The sequence below is a fragment of the Protopterus annectens genome, chromosome 5.part0, assembly GCF_019279795.1.
Source record: "Protopterus annectens isolate FY-2018-M chromosome 5.part0, PAN1.0, whole genome shotgun sequence".
Classification (NCBI taxonomy): Eukaryota; Metazoa; Chordata; order Ceratodontiformes; family Protopteridae; genus Protopterus; species Protopterus annectens.
The window spans coordinates 1,356,900,405-1,356,925,183 of NC_056735.1; the positions used below are offsets into that span (position 1 = coordinate 1,356,900,405).

Below are 24,779 nucleotides of genomic sequence, written 5' to 3' on the forward strand. Positions count from 1 at the left end.
TGGAATAGGGCAAGACTGTTGTTTGGTTTTAAAAAGGCCTGGTACTCTACACAGGCTTCCTATGTCAAATACTTTATCATAAAAATATACGGGCTGATGTCAGTTCACTGAAGGTAATGTTATTGAACGGAAACAAATTAAAAACTGTTCACTGAAACTACATTCAGCGAACATTACATCATTTTATTTTCACAAGGTGTCAAGCCCCTGTGTACCCTGCATGTGGGGATATACCTCCGGACTTATATATACCAACTCTGAGGTCATACAACAGTGGTGAAAAAGGCAAACTATTTTGTTGGTGATAGTAGTTTTGGCACACTGTACTCACTCTTACTATGTTCATTGAATCTGCATTTGTCCAGGTGACAAGTTCTCAAATATATTTTCACATTATCAAAATGTATGCTCCTATAACAAATACATGATTGTGTTAAAATAGCATTTTATATAGCTCAGGGAGTTATTAACAAAAGAAAGTGTGGACAGTATCATTTAGACATTCTTTTATGAAGCACTTTTGACAAGTTTCCAACCCAAGCTGGATCTGTGGTCCTCTCTTTTAGTAATACACTGTTCAGCCTTTGCAAAGCTGCATCAGCTATTAAGCCATGAATATTGGGGATGCAAAGCTGCTGATATCTAGCTACAGCTGCAAAATCATTTAAGGTGTTTGGAATTTATATAGTACACTGACAGCAAGGAGCCATAAGCAATGAGCTTTGACTGATAGATACATCATTGTTGTTCTGTATTTCTAAAAGACTCAGTTGTATTAAGTTATGCTATATTGTATAACTGTTTTTTATTACTTCCTGTGGGTATAAAAAATTAAAGGGTGCAAGGAAAAGCAAGCAATTGAAGGAGTGAGAGACCAACATGTATCTCTGTAGAAAGTTAACAATACTAGCAGTTTAAATATCTTAGATATCATTGTTTCACCCACTTTACAAGCACTAGGTAAGGCAATGTCTGAAATAAATTATGCAGTCCTGGAACATCAGATGAAAAGGTGAAACAAAATTGTAGGAACTACATAACTTTAGTCCAAAGTAAAGTTAATAATTTATAGGTTGTGCCTAGGGGAGTCAAAAGGGTATACTTTTACAAATCTTTTATTTGTACTAGTCTAACTGGTAACTCATTTGAATGCAACCAAAAAAAAAATGGCACAATATTGGAAGGGAAGTGCAAGCAAAAATCTTTATCTAGATATCTTCTAACAATTAGCACTGGTACTGTTTTTCTTACTACATACTAACATCACATAACTTCTTTTGGATGTGTGTGGTTGGCTTTCCTAAACATATTCCAGACACCGTTGGTCCAGAAAAGGTACAACAACAATTGGTAAAGGTGTTGTAACACCACAGCTGGAGTTATGACTTGTGAATCTTCAACCATGTTTTACAACACACCCATCATACTTTGCAGACATTCCTTCATGAAGTCTTCCAGTTTATGTTTCTGTCTCATCAATGGGAACAGTACGGAGATGTAGGTAGCTTCCAACTGTAAAAATAGAAGACCAACTTCGCTCTACCAAATTACAATTTATGGAGCATGTTATATTGCTCATTAATAGGCTGGAGGTCAAAAAGACCATTGCATGTTGAGATCACCAGCTATTGGAAGCCATAACTAGTAGAGCCTATATAATAATATCCCCAATTAGTCCTTTTTTGCTTTTCAACCCTTGAGATGGACTCATTTCATGTCACAGGTAAGAGTTTTGGAGATACTTAGCTTATTCAGATGGCTTTCTTTGGAAAAATACTTCTCTTATAGTATGCAATGACACACAAGCTCATTCATTTAAAAATATGCCCACAGCTTATAAATGTATTCATGGTACAATGATGAAAACAATGCCCTTTACAAACACACAGTATCTTGTTCATTTTGTGTTTTCAAAAAATTTTTATTTTCTGTACTGGAAATTGTGCATCCTGATTTAAGGAAGGGTGATTTTAAGAACCATCTTGAACAACGTGAAACTATATGGCAGATCAGACTAAATTCTGATAGATTTCCAGGTCTCAATGATGCCATTAACATCAAATGTTTTTTAAAACACCGAAAACTACATATTAATAAGGCTCACAATATTAGTTTACTATTAAAATAATTGTATTATTGGTTTTTAACTAATTGATTGTATTTTAATTATCTATTTGTATTACAGTATTTAAGGGTCTGGTTTTGTATGTTGTAGTGCATTCTGAGGAAGTCGAGTGACGAAAGCGGAAATTAAAACTATTTTTACGCTATTGCTGCTTGGTGCTTTTTCACTGCTCTTCTGTTCCGTGACTTTTCAATTAGATGATAGTCCAGTGACACTCCAGCTGTACATAGCAGTTTTAACGTAATGAGAATGAGAGCCTTATAGCATCCCTATAGTCTGTAACAGTCTGTCTGATTTACTTAGTATGGGATATAACAGCAAAGTTCCTTCAGAAATTATTTAACAGAACACTTAAGAGCTGTACACTTCTGTGACGATAGGAGGTACTGCCAGCCATGCCAGTAGAAATAAGACAATGAATTTGTAATAAATGCCAGCACCGCTAGCTGGAATTTTGTAAATAATTATATGTCATTTGCATATCAAACTGATTTGTACAGATGCTTGTATTGATAATGTATTTGTGAGGTTTGCTTGTGTTAAAATGCATCAACAGTGTGCTCTGCTGGAAGAAAAAGAAATGCATGTGCATTATTGTAACTGTTTAAAGCAAAACTCCACCTTAGAACTCAAAAAAACTTTTTTTTTTATTATAACTTTGTTTCTGAGCTATTTTAATGCCTGAAAATCACTCCAGGTGCTTCTTTTTCAATTGTAATGTGTTTTCCTCAAAATGGCGGATGATGGGGCCTGCCTTGCTAATGTGATCTTGTTTTCTTGCTTTCATGCCTTCTTCCCAGAATACATTTCAAGTCCTCTTTATATAAGTCATGCTAGACATAAGGAAGTAGTGCTGTTTTCTCATCCCATTAAGATAGAATGGCAGGACTGTGAAGCACAGTCATCTAAACACACCTTCTGGAACAGAGCTATGACTATTTTTCCCGACTAAGCATCATTTAACTGTCTGTCAGAGCTTGTTCTATGCTATAAATACCTGCAAGCTACTTCCAAGAAAAGAAAGTAGGTAAACAACAGGTTTCTGTAAAGGGAGTCTTTTGTAGTCCTACAATAAATGAAATACCTTCTCCCACACTTTCATGCTGAGGTGTGGAAACTCTTAATGCATTAAATGATAAGTAGGAGGACTCCCCACTGAAGGCAGCGGGAAGTAGCAAACACACGTAGTTTGAAGTATTTTTCTTGCTCAAGAATGATGCAGAATTAAAACTTGCTTTATTAGTCCCGTAATTATTTCTGTCATGTTCACCCTCCTTTTTTTCTCTTTCATATTTATTTATAATCTGTTAACCAGGAAAGTGAACTGGTCTCAGCACCCTTTTCAGCCATGACTTGGGCTACATTGGCAAAGATAATAACAAGTATTAAATGCCCATAGCATTACACATAAAAAATACTGACATAAAGACATTAACCAAGATTACATGTGCAACACATAGCCAGTGTGTGACAGTGACCATGTAAAACATTTACTAGAATTTACACACACACACACACACACACACACACACACACACACACACACACATATCTATATCTATATATATATATATATATATATATATATATATATATATACTATGCATGTCTGTATGTGTTTGTGTATATGTGTATGTGCATAAAGTATGTGTGCAAAAAATATGTGTGTATACGTGTGTGTGTGTGTGTGTGTGTGTGTGTGTGTGTGTGTGTGTGTGTGTGTGTTTTCTTACTGTTTTTACCATGTGACCATGTAAAACATTTACTAGAATTTACACACAAACACACACACACACACACACACACACACACACACACACACACACACACACACACACACACACACACACACACACACACATATATATATATATATATATATATATATATATATCTATATTATGCATGTGTGTACGTGTTTGTGTATATGTGTATGTGCATAAAGTACATGTGTGCAAAAAAGTATGAGTGTGTATACGTGTGTGTGTGTGTATATGTGTGTGTGTGTGTGTGTGTGTGTGTGTGTTTCTTTTCTTAGTGTTTTTAATGCAAGGGCACATAGTAAATGTATAATGTTAAAGTAAATTCAGCCATATATTATGGTTGCCCTCAAATGTCACATTTCCTTTCTGGACTACAAAATGCTCATGCATTCTAACACTTAAAGTCAGTGTGAATCACTTACAATGCATCTGAGTGTAGCAGATATGCACCCCCCTCTGGAAGGAAGTTACAAAAAACAATAAAAGACCTTTTTATGAACAGTATCAATGCACCTAGTTGATAGGGTTGCCGCCTGTCTCTCTTATTGCAATTCCGGCCTGTGTGTGTGTGTGTGTGTGTGTGTGTGTGTGTGTGTGTGTGTGTGTGTGTGTGTGTGTGTGTGTGTGTGTGTGTGTGTGTGTGTGTGTGTGTGTGTGTGTGTGTGTGTGTGTGTGTGTGGCGGGGGGGGGCTTGAAAAAGGTAAATGCATTAATACTTTAGAAGAAAAATATTTTCTGACTTTTCTCTAAATGTAGAAATATAAATGTGCCACTGCCCAGTTAAGGTAGACAAAATACACAAGAAGCTACGAAATAAAAATATAAAAATAATCATATGACATATCTAATTTTCTCCCTTTTAAAACAGGCAGATACTCAGACTTATAAATTGATTCATACGTTTCAAGTTAATGGTATCATAAAAAGGGTGGAATTTTTGTTATATGATCTGCGTATGACTGGAGTGATTGGTCAAGACTTATACGAGTTCTTCTGTGTGGAACATCCTTTGGTTCCACTCCTCTACGGGTTATGTAAAGTGTACAAATATATTGATAATCCACCTATGCGACCAATTGTGTCAATATAAATGGTTGTCTTGACTGTTTTTATTGTAAGTCTGATGAAGCAGCAGTTTTGCTGTGAAAGTGCTAACTTTGTACAAACCTTTATTTTACAGCTGTGTTGGTCGGCTTTATATTTTTATTTTTATTTTCTCTAAATGCCCCAGAAATCTTTGATTCTACATTTAAGTTATCTTAACATAAAAACTATTATAAATAGACAACATTTAAAGCTTAGCATTTCAATACTGTGTTGCTGCTTATGTAAATTTGTCAGAAGAGTTGACAATTGCCTTTAAACCTCTGACTGATCTAATTTCTTTGTTTTGCTATGAAAGGGGTGTGTTTAGTTTTCCACCTGTCTGCAATAAAAACAGTGGAAAATAGTTCCACAGCTTTCTGTCTTTTTTATATCAACCGCTGTGTTCCTGACATTAGCAGGATTAATTGCCCATCAAATACTGACAGCAGTACCTGACAGGGTAAACTACAGATTTAACTGTGTCTATGATATGTCATGCATTTCGAGATGAACTCCTCTGCAAAGTATGCGAGAAGTTGATCTTAAAAAAAAAATAGGTGGGTTTCCTGTTCCTTTGACTCCAATGCAAGGAAATAAATGTTTTAAGAAGTACATGTAGGTTACTGGTATCTACACAATGTTGGAGTCATATTGTAAGGAGAAAAGAGTCCTAAATACTGAGTTAAACTGTAGGAAAGGGCAGAGTTTTTCTTTAAATGTATACATTGCAGCAGCATATACTGGAAGTGAAGAGGTTAATCTTAAGCCACCTGACTTTGCTGAATATTCTTGAAATTAAATTACTTTATGGGTTAAGCCATAAAGATGTTATCCCACAGTTTTGAATGAAGCCTTGGCTAGTGAATAGTTGGTAGCTCCTACAGGAAGACTGAAATGGTTTTATGGTTTTATGACTTCCAGGAGATCTGAGCAAAGCTCTGTCTGTATGCATGGTAACACATAGATGCTAAAATCCTGTCAGCTTCTAGTGTTGATGATAACATAGGAAACACAATCAGAGGACAAGATATGTGTGATGTCATTCTATAAGCCAAGAATAATATTTAGATATTAGTAGGAGTTTGCTCGCAGCGTTCTGTATTCTGTCTTGTATCTGACAACAAAGACCACTCACCCGCATTATCTTGCCTTGCTCTATTCAGTAAGTAACTTAACTAGGAAACAATAATTCTCTTTAGATTAGTCAGGAAAATATAGTGAGATTAGAAGTGTTGTTTTTCTACAATGGTGTGAAGCTTTCTATCGGTGTTATTTTTAATATTCCCTGTGACTAAAACTCTGGTGTTTACTGTAAATGGATATTTAGCATTTTCTTATTCTTTTATTGTTTATTATTAAATATATTTAAATGTTTCATTGTGCCTGCTCTTTTGTAGAAAATATTTATGTTTTGATAGCATTTGCACATATTTATTTGGTGATAACTCTGGCCACTTCTGAAAGTCTGGCTGTTTGGTCAACATTACGATTTGTATTAATATTAACTTCACTCAGTAAATTGATTACCCTTTTAAGAGACTTATAGTAACTGAATGGTGGCAGTGAATCTACCTTATAGTCTGGGAAAAGTTGGTAGAGTGGGTAATTTGTGCCAGCCCTTCCCAGGTGTTTGTGTGTGTGTGTGTGTGTGTGTGTGTGTGTGTGTGTGTGTGTGTGTGTGTGTGTGTGTGAAAATTAAATCTCAAAGAGTGTGTATCAGCTACTTAGGGCAGGGACCAGATCTCTCAACCAGTTGGGGACAAATTTCAACAGAATCAGGGACAATTCAAGAAAAAAATCAGGGACACTTAAAATATTAGTGCTATTAACTTGAAACATTGACAGAATCAGAGCATATGAATTGATACACATTTTCTGAAGTAACATAGGCATTTGAGAAAATACCTTCTAAGATTGCATAGAAGTAGAATAAATAGGGACACATTTTTGTAATCCATTCAAAATTTCTATAAATAGCACCAAAGAAGATATTTTTAATTAGGAACTATTGAATAAAAATAATGTAAGAAATAAAGCTGCACCTTCAGCTAATTTCCATAAGCTGCTTAAAGCATTTCAAAGTATTTTTGGGTATTTGTAAAATACAGATGTGTTTCTAAAATGTTTTACTAAACAACAGGCCTAACACTAAAATTAGGCACAAGACCAACATACAGGTTATTCTGAATGTCTTTCATAGTGAAGGAAGTGAGATTTCATTGATAAGTGTAGCCAAGTAAATAACCATTTTAATTTCCTTTGCATTGTCATTAATGTAAGACAACACCATCTTGTGATAGTTTACTACTGTACTTCGCACAGCAGAAAAAAAGTCATATTTTAAGTGTAGTTTTACTTTATACAATAGCTATAAAAAAGTGTTAATTATAAAGATATGTGTATAGCCTGAAGAGAATCTCCTTTTCCTGAAAGAAGAGCTGTTATTTGTTCTGGTTTGATTTGATTACTATAAAGCTTGATAATGCTGGCATTCTGAGTAATTCAATATATTTTTACTTACCCCTTTGGCATCAATCACCCCAGGTTTGGCATTGAACTTTACTGTCTTTAACCTTGCACGCTCTTTCCTTTCAAACCTAAAGCAACCCAAATGAATACACCATAAGAATAAATCTGTTAAATATTTACCAATAGCTAATACAAAACAATAGCAAGTTGACAGTGTGATTTATTAATGCCTACAAGGTCCTTGTTATCCTTTTAGAGGCAGACTGCTTACATGTAGTAACATCAACAATGAACCTTCTACCTAAGAACATTAAAAAACTTCAACTTTTTTCCATGATCAGATAGCTATACTATATCTAGAAAGATACACAAATGATGCTGTTAAATTTACTGAACTAAAAGTCATTTCATGATCAATAGGAACACAATATGGTATTACTTGTGATTCCTTAATCACTATATGGACAAAATAACTAGTAAACTATCAACATTCTTTTGGAAATTTGGAAATACAATGGTCAATGAAATATAGACACACACAGACTGCCTGTGGAATGCACTGGAAGCTATAAATGTGTTGTAAAAAAAGCACACACCAAAACAATGAAAACAGTGCATCTTGAGAAAAGTGATATAACACCTTCAAGGATATTCCAGCAATATACATCAGAACCTTCAAACATTGTGTACAAAGCAGAAGTATCACTGTATAATCAACCTCAGAGTACCACAGACAGATGTTATGATAAAATATTTCACATTATCTGTTATAACTGTTTTGATTATAGTAACATTTATCTGGGTTACTACAATAATGGTGGAAAAACAGTGAGACTATTGTAGTACAGGGACAAATGCAAAAATAGTTTACCTTGATATTTTATAGGGAAAAAACAGAATGTCAACAATGGTGAGACGTATATTGATAGGGACAAATGGACTGATGAAAATAGGGATAGTGAAAAAGATAAAGTACTCAAGTCTTTGATGGTAAAAAGTACTAAGTTTCTGTTTCCCAGGGTCAGTGTGCAAAATCAGTAACATTACTTTCTGATGCAATATCTAAACTGCATAATTCTTCTCTGAAAAGCTCAGTAATGTCAGAAACCAGAAGATGGAAAAATTAGCCTAGTTACATAAAGGTGAGTCTAGGGAGATAGTAGGCAGTTAAGGATGTCTTCATCTTGTCTTTTGGTGTATATTAAAATATTTTGGAATGGGAGGATGGTGGAGCTTCAGAATGATAATGCCATGAAAATGTCTAAGAGGTGTTACATAGCAGAGGCCTGACCTGACTGACTTGGTCCAGTTATACAGATCACCATTAAGATGGAGAAGGAGCTTGCTATGGATGGAGATTTCAGCAAGTCTTTCATGCCTCAAGACACTAAAGGCTCACAAAGAAACATAGCTTTTGATGGTCTATTAAAACACTTGCCATGAATGCTGTGTTTAGTTAACAACGTATCACATAAACTCTTGATCCTGCTGAAGGAAAAGCATATACTTTTATTACCACTCCTCAGTGGAACTGGTTGAGCGTGTGCTTAAACCATTATGTGAAGTGTTACTTCTCACTTTTTGCCCTGGTACATCACTACTGTACTATAATGTTATGCCCCCTTGTGCTATTTCTTTAAGACTCATTACCACTTGAACTTAATAAAGCTCTTTGATGTACTTACGCACGTGTTGTTTTTCTTCAAGATCTTATGTGTAAATATCATCCAGTCTCACCTTATATAATTTAAAGCTCAGAGATCAATAACACGGTGCTAACAAAAAATCTTAGCTTTCTAGTAGTTTTGTTATGCTTAGAAACAGAAACTGCAAGCCTTCTGTTGTTTTTAAAGATCCTGTTATTCTCATCTGTAATGAGCACTATTGTCAGTAGGTGTCTTCAGATTATTTGAACTACCCGAATAAGTCTTATGATGAAAATGCTCATCATAGAAAAGAATAATAAAGGATTTAAAAAAATGAAATAAGGATTTCAATTTGTACTTGCTAATCTAAGAAGCATGCTGGAACTACTGAAAAGGTTAAGGCTTTTCATTGCTGCTGTGTATTTCAACTCTGGACTTTAATTTCAGTTAGTCATGCTGCAATACAGTGGTAGACTGGAAGAAATATAGTTTCAGAGGGGACAGTGCGTGGAGATGCTTATTTCCTTATCCTTATATAATTTCAGATGCTAACCATGCACCATTTTTGACACAGTTGTTCCTACTATTGCCCTTATGATAATGAGGTGTTCATAAATGCACACAATACTCATCATGAGTGATTTAAGTGTTCCTGTAGATGAGTAACAAACTTTCCTTCCAGGTATTTTCACCTTTTTGTGTACATCTCAGTTATCAGAATATGTGATATGTCTGGACTAGGAATTTATTCTGATTTGATAATATTGGAACTATCAATAAATATCAATAAATAACACTAGATTAAAGCTGTACAAAATTATGCCCTTTCTGTAACTTCCAGGTTCTCTGCTACTGGCTGGTTACTTGGGTGAAAAATGAAAAAAATATTTCTTTGAGTTTCATCAGCTTTTTAGTACTTTTGGTGACATTAAGTCTGAGATCTAACTTCATAACAAAAGGACTTGTATCAGTAAGTAGAATATCTCATATATGTCATGTACTATTTATTTTGCTTTTGGTAACCAGGCTGTCAACAGTTCAATTTTCAGTAAAGACCAAGGAAGGAAAACTCCATAGAAATTGCATGTAGATTAGTAAGGATTGCTATTGTGCAATTGTTCATATAAACCTATTAAAATTGTACATTTATTACACAATGACAAAGCTGAAAATATTCAAAGATAACATCAGGTAAACCACAGATTCCATATGGCAGTTGCAGATTAAGTGCACCCTGGATGGTTCTCAAACCATCAGTTCCCCATTTTTTTGGGCCACACATAAATGTTCTTTTGTATTATCATCTTGCTTGCTTTAAATGTATACTTACCTACTGCAGTAAATTATTTAATAAAGAAACATTTGCGTGTTAGATTTAAATTTGAGTATTCCTGAAATTTTTTCCAGTAAGAACCAAAACAACATGTAACCAATAATAAAAATATTTATTTCATAACATTTCAACCATAAAAAGATTACTCAAGTTGCTGACCTTGTAATGTACCAATGTCTATACCCATCAATTACAGGTACTTGACTGTGTATAACTCAAATATCTGATTCTGATTAAAAAATGGTCAGAGCAAGGTATTCTAACTTGCTTTACACAAATGCAGACTAGTCTTCAAAAGCCAAACTAGTTGCTGTTTAGTTAGATCATAAGAGCAGGATCACTCATTTTTATCCAAAGATAGCCCCATACCTAACAAATACAGTCCCATTGTTGACTGTGTAACATTAGACATCTGACTGAAGTATACATAAATAAATAATAATTATGGACAAAGCAATGCATCTCAAGATTGTTTCATGTAAATAGCAGTAAGAGAGTAAAGTATTCCAACTTACTTCACAAATGCTCATGATCCCTGAAAACCAGGTTGTTTAAACTGAGCAAACAACAAGTGAATAAGCTACTTTATCCATAAAAAATAATCATCCCCGCCCAGAAATTATGACCACTTTGCTGAGAGCACCTCATATGACTGTTATAAAAAATCCAAATAACACTTAAACAAACTAGTAAAAAACAAAAAAATGAAGAGAGACACAAAGACCTGGTCACTCCACATAACACACATGATTTATTAAAATCAGATGGAGCGCTTTCCTCTAAAATGTTAGGACTTCATCAGAATACTGACTGCTAGGCAATATACACTTAAATACTATTAACAACCTGCTTGGATATTTAATCTGAGTTTAAAAGCACACAATGAAAACTTGATAAAAAATGCACTTTTAAAATGTATGAAATATATGAATAAAAAACAATGCAGAAATTTGAGAAGTAACAATGTGATGTCTAAAAAGGAGACATAATGAAAATGTTCAATTAAAAAGCTAATGTTGCTTTAAGTTTTAAAATACTGCATATGGAAACTGTTTCATTTAGTCACTGGTAAATAGTGGCATTAGTTTTACGTTGCCATGTTAATTCTTTTAACTCTAAAAATCATCTGATGGTCCCACTCTCTCACCCAAACCCATGTGGTCAATAATTACAAATTTAAATAAATGGTCATTGTGTTCTGCAATATGTCCAAACAATGCATTTCTCTAGTCTTTCTTCTGGATATTATAATATATTGGTAGATTCTTGCCCGTAAACTATGCTTAGTTTTTCCTATATAGAGGCATGTACAAAACTGGCACTTAGCTAAAAAAATGACCACTTTACTGCACAGTAATACTTTTTTGGCAGTTTTATCATCCCATAGTTGTTTAAATTAAAATTACCAACTTCCAAAATGTGTTTACACTGAGAGCATTGGCCACATTTGGTCATCCAGCCATTGTATTGGGGAAATTTTTCTCTTTCAAGAAAAGTTTTAAATCAAATGTCCTTTTTGTAGACAATGTATGGGACCACACCCATGATTTTAGCGTATTCAGCATCTGTCCTGAATAGATTCCATTTTTTTTGTATAATGGAACAAATATCAAAAGAATTATTGTTGAAAGGTAAAATAAGTACTTTGCATAATTGTCTTTTTCCCCATCCCCATTACCTTGAACTATGGCATGTGCCTCTTCATTAGCTCTACCAAGAAGTGGGGCAAAGTGCCCTGCAGTTCTTTTTGTTTGGAAGTCTTTAAAAATATTATTTTTAGAAAAGAATCAGATAACCCCTTCTCTCCAACATAAGCTTTAATATAGTATACTCATCTTGAAATTTTAATTCACTACACACCATACTATCTAACCGGAGACATTGTCCTTTTACCAAAGATTTCTTTTGGTGTATGGGGTGCCAGATATAGAAGTGTAGTAAAGAGTTAGAGTAAGTGGGTTTTTTATAAATTGTAGATTCAAACTGCTTCTTCTGTTTGTTCTTGGAAATAGCAGCATCTAAATAATTGACTCGGTCAGTTTGGGATATCATGTTTAACTTAAGAAAACCAGTAGTGGTATGTCTATTTTCAAAAAAGTCCAGTTAAAGACAGAAGAAAAAACAACCTTGAAACTCACAAGCTGGGTAAAACCACAAACCTTATAAAGCACCCAAATGAGGCCAGTTCAGTAGCAATAAAGACCATAACACACAGAAATAATTTAGCGCTTTTGTTCACTTTACTTATGGAACTTCTTCAGAATACACATATCAGTAAAAACATATTACATATATACTAAATTAGTAGAACTACTGCAATTTAAATCCTCCAATCAACTACTAATATCATTTAAGCAATTAAAATGTTTTAAAGTACCACACCACAATTACACAAATACAAAGTTGCAATATGTCAAACTGATAAATATCTTAAATAACTTTTGATAGGGCATTTGCTCTTAAAAAATTGCCACTTAAGCTCTAAAAATTCTAAATAGTTATTAAACTTTTGTACAAATCCCTTCATATGAACTTGTTCCGATACAAAAAAATAAAACTTTTTGAATGATGTGCATACCTTGATATGCTTAGCTAAAGCATTATTACAGTCACCACGTTTAATAGCTCTAACATGTTCACTAATGCAACAACTTAATGTTCTAGTTGTCCTTCCTACATAAAAACAGTCCCATGAACTACACACAGCCAGATATACAAGTCCCTTACTAAAGCAAAAATATGTGCACTTCGGTGTATATTCAAAGTTCCTATGTTTGAATATATAGTGACTACCTGGAAAAATAAACCTGTACTGTTTGCATTTCTGGCAAGGGAATGTACCTAGAGTTCCTAACCCATCACACTCACCAGTCTTAAAAGTTTTTTCCAAAAGCCTCTTCAACTCATATGTTTTCTTAAAAATAAATTGGGGTTGTTCATCTACTATATTATTTAGTTCCTTGTTACCTAAAATAACTTTCCAATTGTCCTCAATTATTTTCCTAATGGTTTCACCTTTGAAACTCATTGGAATCAGAAAGGCTAAGGATTTCTCCCCATAATTTTTCTTGTTAAATTCTTGTCCTTTAGCTGTAAAGCCAGATGTTAAAATTGGGAGAAAATCATTGTTTCTTCTAAGTATTATTTGGTCTGCTATTTTTGTGAGCTGTTCTAAGGAATAGCCCCTTTGTACAAACATCTTAATCAAGAAATTAATTTCATTAAAAAAATATCATCACTACTTATCATACGACTGGCTCTAATGAGTTGCCCTTTAAACACATTGTTTTTCATAAAAGTAGGGTGGAAGCTTGAATAATGAAGATAACTGTTACTAAAAGTAGTTTTCCTGTATATATTACTCTCAAACCTTTGCTTCTTCACATCCACAGTAAGACGTACATCTAAAAAATTAATAGTGGTGCCAAAAGCACTAACTTCAAATTTTAACCATTCTGTGCTTTGATTAATCTCATTAACAAAGCCATCAAAGTCTTCCCTACCTCCCTCTCAAACAAAAAACAAATTGTCAATGTATTTTCTGTAGAAAGCCACTGACTTGAAGCAAGGGAGTTTGACTAGAAAATAATATTCCCACCAACACATGACTAAATTGGCAAAAGAGAGCCACACGGGCCCCCATTGCCATTCCAGAAGTCTGTTGATAAATATCAGAATTAAAAATAAAAAAATTGTTACTTATTACCAAATCTAACAGTACTCCTATAGTCTTGACATCAATGTCTAAGCCTGTTGTAAATTTACTTAAAAAAAGTTCAGCAAACTCAATTCCTTGATACTGGTCTATTGAAGTGCATAATGAATTGATATCCACTGTACAAACAAATTGTTCTCTACCATTGGACTGGTATCCCTTCAACTGATCCAAAAAATTAATGAGTCCTTTAAAAAAATTGACTCTTTTGTACTATTGGATTGAGTATTTTATCTAAAAAAATGAGATGTTAACTGTTTTGTTTCTAGGCGAGGATACTATTTGTCTAAATGGTGGACTATTTACATTTTTATGTATTTTGGGGATGCCAAAGAGCACCCCCAACTTTGGTTGTTCCATCACACAAAAACTGTACATTTCTAATGAAAGACAATTTTGTTGTAACAAATCGAGCAGTGTCAAGTCAACAAGTTGATATTTTTTCTTAACAAATTCCTTGCTTACTTTTCTATAGTTGCTGACATCCCCTATTATTGTTAACATAATTTTTATATATTCATCTTGTGATATAATAACAAGCCCATTGCCATTGTCGGCTCACATAAACCTTTGATGTTTTCTACCTCGCAGCTTGTTAAATGCAATTCTTTCACTGCTCTTTAAATTAAAATACTGTTTATATTTATAAAGTTTGTTATCATGATTAAACAGTTTATAAAAAGCATCCTCACATAATCTACTAAACACACTCAAGGTCCCAACCAACGGTGGATTAATAACACTTTTCTTTTTATACAAACTATTGACAGACTCAAACTGTTGAAATAAACACTTGAAATTTAGTTTACGACTAAATTGTTTAAAGTCCCAAATCACTTTAGTCATGGAAGTATGACTTGAAGGTAAAAACGAAAAACTTTTTGACAGTACCTCATACTCCGTTGTTGAAAAATGTTCTTGACTTAAATTGAATATTCACCAAGTCCCTACTAACAATTCCTCGTTTTGGTCTGATGCCTCCCTTTGTTGTTCTTGTCTTCTTTGGGCAAAAAAAATGCATTGTTCTCTTCACTATCCGTTGACTCACTATTGATGAGTTCCTGCACTCTCCCAATCACAGGTGCTTTTACAATGTTCTCTTTGGAGAAATGAACAGCAGTAGACACTTGCCTGCCCTTAGGCCTGCTGACATCTTCACCCAAAAATGAATCTAGTTGGTCCAACCTGTTGGAAGCCCCAGTTTTAAAAGTCTTTGGGTGTTTATGTTTACCATTACCTCCTGCCTCCACACCTTTGATGATAAATGGTTTGTGGTTAGTGTATGCCAAGAAGAAAAAACAAAGTTGGTCTCCCAAGGACAATATTGACAAAAATGAGGGTGCAGGCAACCCCCATTGCCACACCATTCTTTTGTTTTAATAATTGGTGCTCAAACATAATAAAATTGTTCTCTAATACAACTTCCATCAGGGATCTTAGTGTAAGAATTTTCTGATGGTCAAAATCAGTATTGTGACATAAATATTCATAAAACCATTCAACCCCACATTGTGGAGAATAACAGAAAAAAGATCTTGTACAACTAATACAACTTCCATCAGGGATCTTAGTGTAAGAATTTTCTGATGGTCAAAATCAGTATTGTGACATAAATATTCATAAAACCATTCAACCCCACATTGTGGAGAATAACAGAAAAAAGATCTTGTACATCAATTACCAAAATTAATTCTTCACTGTACATCTTATCAGCAACTTTTGATAAAAATCCCAAGAGTCTTTAAATAAATATGTATTTTTGTGCAATAAGCTCTTGGCTTCAAAGTCAATAAAGTTTGCTGTTGGAAAAGTCTTTGAAGCTTTGGCATCCACAATTGGACTAAGAGCAGGGTTGGATACACTTTCATGTATCTTTGGTATTACAAAGATGGGAATTTTTGGATGTAAAACATGAAGAAACCTATGCTCAGTGATGGATAGCTGGTCATTGATCAATACATCTTCCAATAATAAATCTATCTTACAATATGCAATATTCATTTTGTTCAGACTAGTTTCTTCATAAGTGTCTGAATATAATAAAGTTAACATTTTATTGGTATAATCATTGATATTCATAATGACCAGCCCCTGCTTTATCTGGTTTCATAACTCTAATCTGTTTATTATTACTAATATTTGTCAAAAGTTCCCACTCATTGGTACTCAAGTTGATATTGAAAGTGTTATTATTAATTTTCTGACATAATAACCTCGTGATGTCAAATTCACACATTTTTCAAACATCAACATTTCTGGGTACAGGGGGTGATTAAGTGTACTAGGCCTCTTATATTCACTATCAAAAACATCAGGACCATTATTTTCTTTAAAATAAAATTCGAAATTTAATTTCCTAGAAGACAGTTTCAAGTTAATAAAAATCTCATCTACCTTTGCTTTTCTGTTAGGTACAAAAGTCATACCTTTTTCAAACAGGTCAGCACAAGTACTGGTGAATTCCACTTCACTGTAATTATGTATTGTGAAATCACCATCCCTGTTCAAAATAATGTTGCAACCATTAACTACCGGTTATTGCCTCTTCCTCTCCCCCTGCTCCTGGCATTGTCTGGTTCTGTTGGTGCGCTCCATCAGGTTCCCCTCCCTCCAGTTCATCAGTTGCTCAGACTTTTTTATTATGTTTCCATGTACATTAAAAGATTTTTTGAGACATCACATTGTTATTTCTCAGATCTTTGCATTGCTTTTTTCATATATTTCATACATTTTAAACATATTTTTATCAAGTTTTCATCATGCGCTTTTAAATTCAGATTAATTATCCAGTCAGGTTGTTTTTCATACGTATTTAAGTGTACGTTGCCTATCAGTCACTATTCTAATGAAGTACTAACATTTTGGACAAAAGCACTCAATCGGATTTTAATAAAATGTGTGTGTTACGTGGAGTGACCAGGTCTTTGTGTCTCTCTTCATGTTTTGTTTTTTACTGTTATAAAAGAATAATACCTATTAAAAATACCTATTAGTGCATGAATCAGGGAGAAAGCCTAAAAATAGAGACATAGCCCATAAATCAAGGACAGATTTTAAACATTCCCCTTAAATGCTTAGAACATATCTAGAATAACAGTATTTGCATTACTGTGCATTTTCTGTAGGACCTGAAGTTTGAAAAATAAAATGACTGCCATTATTTGGTGATTGCAACCCTTAATAGTTTGTTAGAAAACTATACACTTTATAAGGAACAGATCAAACATATGACTGCAAAATCCTTTTTAAGTTGTTGTGATTCAAGGACAGTTTTAACTTTGTTTCACACAATCAGTAGCCAGTGAGTAAAGTGTTCCAGCTTTTAATCGCACAAATGCGAACTAGTCCTATAAAGCCAGACTGCTTAAACTGAAGAAACAACAAGTAAGCTAGTTTCATCCACAGCCAGTCATCCACCCCAATCCAACAATTATAGGCACTTTGATGGCTGAATACCGCGGACATCTGTTTCTGAGAAAAGAAATGGACTCATACTGTAGTTCAGCCTTGTTTCACCCAAGCAGCAGCCCATGGCAGTAAAGTACACCTATTGAATTTGCTTCACATAAATTACATTAGTCCTGTAAAGTCATCCCAGAATAATCGAGCAAATGGCAACATGGCACAGACAGTCATGCTTCCTTCACACACTGCCTCACTTTTCATCTCTTAGGTGAAGAATCATGGACAAGGCCAAAAATAATGGGAGAACTGTCCTTAATTTTACTATCCCAGCTCATGAAATGTCGTGTAAAACAGCATTCTTAAAAATGAGGAAAGACTTAGCAAACTATGTTAATATGAAGCAGGTGCTGTTATTCCTCTATTTAGCTTCACTTGTGTGTCAGTCTCTGTAGGTTACTTCTACAAACTACAGCAATATCCTTTATTACAACCACAGCATTCTTTGATAGCTGTCCCTGTAGCACTCTATTTCTGAATATTGGAAGGGTGGCAAGATCTGTTGTTTACTGTTACCACTTTTTTTCTTAATATACTTCTGAGAGAAAGGTACCTAAGTTATGGTTTCTCAGATATTACTGCAAAAAAATAACAAGGGTGGGGCTGACTCCACTATCAAGATTCCACTACTATATTAAAACAGCATTAGAGCACATGGTACTGAAAAAAGTGACAGAACACATTTTGAAAAGCCATACAGAAAGGATACAGTCTGATGTTCATTATCACAAAAAATTAGTACTAAATCCTTTTTAAGTTATTGCGATATAGCGACATTTACATAATTTTAAGTGAATGTGTATACTAGAATAGGACATGGTGCTTATCAAGTACCCTCATGCTTGGCCCCTGAGCCAAAGCAAAAATAGTACCAAACGTTTGGAACCAGATGTTTTTGACAGTATATGTTTCCTGCTGTATTGAGGTTTATGGTCTAGTCTTGTTATTTGTTTTCAATGCTGTGATACTCTACTGTGAAACTGCCATAGAGTTAACCTTTAAAATAAAACAGGTAAAGCAAGATTATGTTGCAATGCTGCTTTCTACACCATTGAGATGGTCAGCTGTGTAATACATCTTAATTAAAAATACACTTAACTTAGCTGGCAATACCAACAGAATAAATCCATTTCATCGAGGCAATGACAACTGTAAGCAAGTGCACACAAAACACAAGTACATACCAGCTGTTTCGTATGAGGAACATAATCTAATTTAGTTCTCAAAAAACCTTGGCAGTTCTATACATTAACAATACATTTAAAATGACAAATTCATAGTTATATTATTAATGTTCGGTGGCGCACAAAAAATATTAACATTACTGCACTCGATTCCAGTGTGCTTAGTGCTTGTAGTTTCAACACAAATCAAGATATTTTGCCTACTTTCCATAGAGTCCTACAAACATACAATGTGTGATTGCTAGGAAAAGTCATTTGAATCACAAACTTGGTAGCTTGCATGTCAGCTCTGTGATAATGGAAACCTGAACCTTGTGTACCCACGTCACTGGCTATTCTAGACTTGTACTTACACAAGGTCCAGTTTTCTCATTTACTGCCATTTCTCCAGCCACTGCTCAGAATTTTACCTTTTATGGTTTCCGCAAAATGTGAGCACCATGGCTGGCCTTGTGCATAGCTGAACTAGGCAACCACCTAGGGCACTCATCTTCTAGGTAGCTTTTATTTTTTAAGTAAAGAAACATAGATTCATAGGTTCATAGGTGTTTACTAGGCTAATGACCACAAGGGCCTTTTTAAGCCTAGCCATGCATTCCAAATCTCTGACAAGTTCTGATACCCTTGATAAGTGTAAGCATGGGCCTGGGAGATGAACCATTTACAGGTTACCTGTTTGTATTAGAGACATAGGTGCCAAACCAGGGATGAATTTCCAGTTTCCAATCCAATTATCCAAGTTGCGCTTGAACTGGGTTAGGGAGGAACTCTGCTTCACATGGATGGGAAGCCTGTTCCGTAGACTGGGTAGTCTCTGAGATACATACCTATCTCTCCAACAAGACCTATTTATATCACAGGCAAGGTTTAAGTCTTTAGAATGGGTAATTGTGGTATTGTTTGTTTTGGGGATATGCAGGAGGTCTATCAGAGTGGGGTCTGACAATGTCCTGTATTTCAGGCATAGATCTCCCCACAAAAAAATTAACTTTCTTGGGTGGCGTAAGTCAGGGAACCTTGTTGGCTAGGCTTACTTAGGCCCTTGGGCCGATAGCCTACTACCTACCTATGAACCTATGAAAAGCCTGCAGGAGACAGAATACAGGGATAGGGCTTGAGGGGGTCTGCATAGGACATATTACTTACCCCCGGTATTCTTTTAGTGAGGAACTTCTGTGGACATTCCAGTTGTTGGATATTCCTGGTTAGGTACATACCAAAGGCCTCATTGTACTCAATGATAGGTCTGATCAATGCTGAATACAGTGGAACAATGACTTCCTTGGACTTAGATGCCATACCTCTGTTTATAAGTTGCGCAACATGGAATGATTTCCTCACCACTGTAGACACATGATGATCAAAGGCCAGATTGCTATCTGTGTCCCTAAGTCCCTGACTACTGGGTTAATTCTAAGGGGTGTGTTGTCAATATGATACATACCAGGGCTGGATGACTTCCTAAAGGATACTATTATGGATTTCTTGGTATTTAGTTTTAGTCCACGGCTCTGACACCAGTTATTTTTCTGTGTTAGCCCCTCCTGGAGAACATTTGTGTCAGTTTGAGATTCAATGACAGCTCCTATTTTGCAATCAACTGGAAATTTTGTCAGCTAGAGACCACTGACATTGGCCTTGACTTCTGAGAAGTAAATGCCAAAAAGGAGTGGTCCAAGGGCTGATCCCTGAGGGACTCCACTTGTGACTGGCCTCTTTGTAGAGGTGGACTCCCCAATTCTAACTTACTGGGTCTTGTCTGTGAGCCAGTTGGCTATCCACCAGGTGACATATGGGTTTGTACCTAACCTCTTGAGTTTGCCAACAATGCCCGAGTGGGGTATTGTGTTAAATGCCTTTGCCAAGTCAAGGTAGGCAAGGTGAATGATTTTTTCCGTCATCTGTTGCTTTGCTGACCTTCTCAAAGAAGTCCAGCAGGTTGAGTAGGCATGATCTGCCCTTAATGAACCCAAACTGGGTTGGGTCCAGTGTCTGCAGGTTTATTATATCTCCATTGATCATCTCCATGATAATTCTTTCCATGGCTTTGCATATAAGACTAGTGAGACTTATGGGTCTGCAGTTTCTAGGGTCCATAGATTGCCCACCTTTGTGCAGAGGAATAACTGTTTCCTTTCTCCATTCATGAGGCATGAAGCCTGCTTGGAGGCTACAGTTAAATAGTAATTCCAGAGGCCCTGATACGTCATGTTTCATGCTTTTCAGAAGGCATCCTGGGATATTTTAGATATAAGACTAGTGAGACTTATGGGTCTGTAGTTTACAGGGTCCATAGATGGCCCAACTTTGTGAAGAGGGATGACTGTTGCCTTTCTCCATTCATGAGGCATGAAGCCTGCTTGGAGGCTACAGTTAAATAGTAATTCCAGAGGCCCTGATAGGTCATGTTTCATGCTATTTAGAAGGCATCCTGGGATATTGTCTGGTCCCATTGATGCAGTGTTTTTGCTCTTAGAGAGAGCATTAAGAACCTCTTCCCTAGTGATATTAGGGGAGTTATATTTGATGATATTTCCTGAGGGAAGGTTGAGGGGGAGAGAGGAGTAAAGTTGGAGCTGAATGTATCAGCCAGGAGGTTTCCTATATCTTCTGGATCAATATAGGTGACAGCATTTACAATAAGCTCTGCACACAATTGTCACTAGTCATTTTTTCATACACAGTCAAAGCTGTAATGATTTTAAAAGATTTTTACTTTTTATTACTGATAGAGTTCCCTACAACGTGAAGGGTGGTGATGATAAAACTCTTTTAGAAGTGAAGAAGTGTTTGTGGCAATTAAGACTTAATGCATCCAACACTCCTGGTATAAATGAACACATTTCCATATCTAGTATTTTAAAGTATAAATCGCACCTGGTTTAAGTGTTATCAGGTTTTTTTAGTATTGTTACTTGTTGGTTATCAAGTTCCCTTCACTACACAGTTTATCAATTTTTTTATTTTATGTTGTTTATTTAGATGTTTCAACATCTATTTTATTCATTGTCATATATAATATATTCAGTTGTATTTTAGGCTTCTTCTTTAGGTTGTTTTTTTAAAAAACATTTAACACCTAACACAAATTGTTAGTTTAATTATTTAATTGTTGAATCTTCATTGATTACAAGGGGGTAGATTTTACAAATGTATGTTTATAAAGCAATGGATTTTAGAATGTTTGCTCCACTCTGATGATGCCCAGGACAGTGAGTGGGTGAAAGCGCTTAGTGGATTTTACATGTTTGCCTTACCTAATAAACGGTTAACTTTTTGGTGCTTGTCGGTTTTATTTTGTGTTACACAATTGTGTATTGCCTTTGAGGTTGCAGATATAGCTATAGAATGCTTTGTGGTTGTCCTTGACCTGAGAGGCCAAACTTACCTCAACTTTGGCTTCTCTGAGTTGTTTGTTTAGTTTGAAGAGAGTGCTTTTATCTTACTGGGTGCTGCATCTCCTAATTTTTGCTATGATTTTCTTACTCTTGCTATACATCTGATTTTGTGATTCCAGCAGGGTGGCTTGGTTTTTGAGTTAGTTCTATACTTCTTCCTGGTGGGTACAGCTGCCTCTATGCAGCTATTAACATGTTTGTACAGGGTTTCTGAGAACAGTTCCGCACAGGCAGAAGTGTTCGCAGGGTTTATAGGGGCTTGAATTTTGCCAGGTTCTCACTCAATAGCAGGAGGTTAGCCTTAGAATAGTTCCTGAATATTCCCAGTTGAGTTGGGGGTCCAGGTTTTATTTTTACTTCAAAGGAGACCATTTTGTGGTCTGACCTTACCAGGGAAGGCATTACAGTAGGGTGTGTGTATCCTTGGTTGGTGTATTGACTATCTGGTCCACGGAGTTTGTGTTTACAAAATCCAGGAATGTCTGCGCATGTACGTTTGATGTCATATAGGATTCTAAGCTAATAGTGGGGTAATTAAAGTCTCCCATGAATATGGTATAGGGTTGGATGGTTAGTGTTTCTAATAAGTTTAAATATATGGTATGGGTTTCCTGGGTCATACAGGTGGACCTATAGGTTGCAAGGAAGTGTAATTTGGATTTACCAATGGTGATTTGAACATGGAGCAGCTGGAGTGCATTGTCTTGTTTGACCAGCCTTGAAGTATATTTATTTTTGATGTAACTAGAGTCACCTCCACCTTTAGTCCCTGCCTGTGAAATAGTTGGCCTAAATGTGTGGAAGGCTTTATAACCTTGCACTGTTGGTGTGGTCTCCATGGCTTTAAACCACATCTCAGAGACTGCACAGACATAAGCATTCTCTAGGATAAAGAAAGCTTCCAGGGAGTGATGTTTTTTGTTTAGACTCCTAACATTGAGCAGTATTACCTTTAGATTTTCTTGGTTTTGATTTGCTATGTCAGTAGTACTTTCGGACTGGCATTGCCTAAAAAAAAAGCCACTATGGAGGAAGACAATGTTTTAGCAAATATTCAGAGGGGAGAGGTGCAGACTATCCCTGGCAAAGCAGCATGGTCTACTGACCATCTCCTTCCATGCTGACAAATATTGCACCTTCTTGGAATGACACCAGAAACTAAGCCAATTATTAAAGTCAATCATCTTTTGTTCATATTGTGGCATCATCCTTGGAGAAGGTAAAATGCTGCTCAATTCTAGGCTCATACCAGCCTGAGACACATATTCCAAGAGCTCTATGATGTCTCTCTTCATATAGTCTAGGGAGGTACATCTTAGGTCATTTACTCCCACATGGACTATGACTGAGTCATATTGGTAAATGTGGTCTAATGACCTGAGTGCATGCGTAATGTGGCAGATCCTAGCCCCTGATAAGCAAATGACCGTAACTTTTTCCTTACTCAGGCTGGTGGGAGGGACATCAATGTGCCTCACAATGGAGTCTCCAATGACTAGAATGTCGGATTGTGTGTTGACTTGCCTTATGGGCTTAGAGGTAGAGGCTTCATGAGATGTAGCTCTATGTGTTGATTTGGGTGTTGTTTTGAAAGAGTTCATTTGGGGCTGCTGAGGGTATTTCTTATGTGTACTTTGTCTAAGAGGTCTTTGTGGTTTAGGAGGGTTACATTTAAGTGCTTCAGTATATGTGGGTCTGTATGTCTGCTTTGAATTTTGTGTGATGGGTGCAGCATGTGTACTACTGACAACTTTATTGACATTAGGAGTACTTTTATGTGAGAGCTTTGTCTCCAGTGGCGTTGTGTAAATACATCTCTCACATACCATATCAGTTTGTTTGAAAATGGAAACATGGAATTTCTTTACTTATGAAAATAAATAAATACACACATGGTCACAGCATGATCTACCTAGACATCAAATCAGGTAGGTCATGGGTGGGATGGAGCAAGAGGTCAACAAATTAGAAATGTTAGAGAATGTCTGCAGCATGAAGTGAAAGCTGTACTATCAGTGATAGTGTTAGGTAGTATTTTATAATGCTGTGATTGTCAGGCAACCATATATTTTGGACTGCTGGCTAATGGGAATTCTCAGCTTTTCCTTATTTTGCAGAACGTCCCTGATTTAATCTGATAAACTTGTCAGTCTGTCCTTTTTTAAACTAGAAACATCTTTATTAGATCATCACTTCTGACACAGACAATCATACATTTATATAAATGAAAATAAACAACACTGACAGATTTTCATGCGTAATATATCACTTATAATCTTTCCAGTCAGTCAGTCGAACATTACCAAGCTCATTCAATTCCTGCCTTCTCTTAAACCTCCTTCCTCCCCCAAACATTATTCTGCATGTTTTATTCCTACAATTCCTATTTTATGTAATTTGCTCCTACTCTTTTCTAAAGATCACACTTCCAGTTGTTTTATCTCTGTTACTATATTCGATATGTCTAGTACAGTTTGTTTAGACTTTGATTTTCATTTTCTAGTAATTCTTTAATTACGTTTTTGACAGCCACCTGAGTTAAGCTCAGTAAGGCCTTACTACGTCTAGGGAATTTTGATTCTGTATCACAGTTCAAAA

At 35.5% G+C, this 24,779-nt stretch overlaps 1 protein-coding gene across 13 annotated transcripts in view; it reads right to left on the bottom strand.

Moving 5' to 3' along the window:
- DLG2 (discs large MAGUK scaffold protein 2) overlaps positions 1 to 24,779 on the bottom strand; it is a 4,792,098-nt gene that overhangs the window by 341,686 nt on the left and 4,425,633 nt on the right. For all 13 annotated transcript variants that reach the window (XM_044071159.1, XM_044071154.1, XM_044071155.1 and 10 more), the window contains one exon: positions 7,496 to 7,571. In XM_044071159.1, coding sequence (XP_043927094.1) covers positions 7,496 to 7,571 — 76 coding nt within the window. The remainder of the gene's footprint in view (positions 1 to 7,495; positions 7,572 to 24,779) is intronic.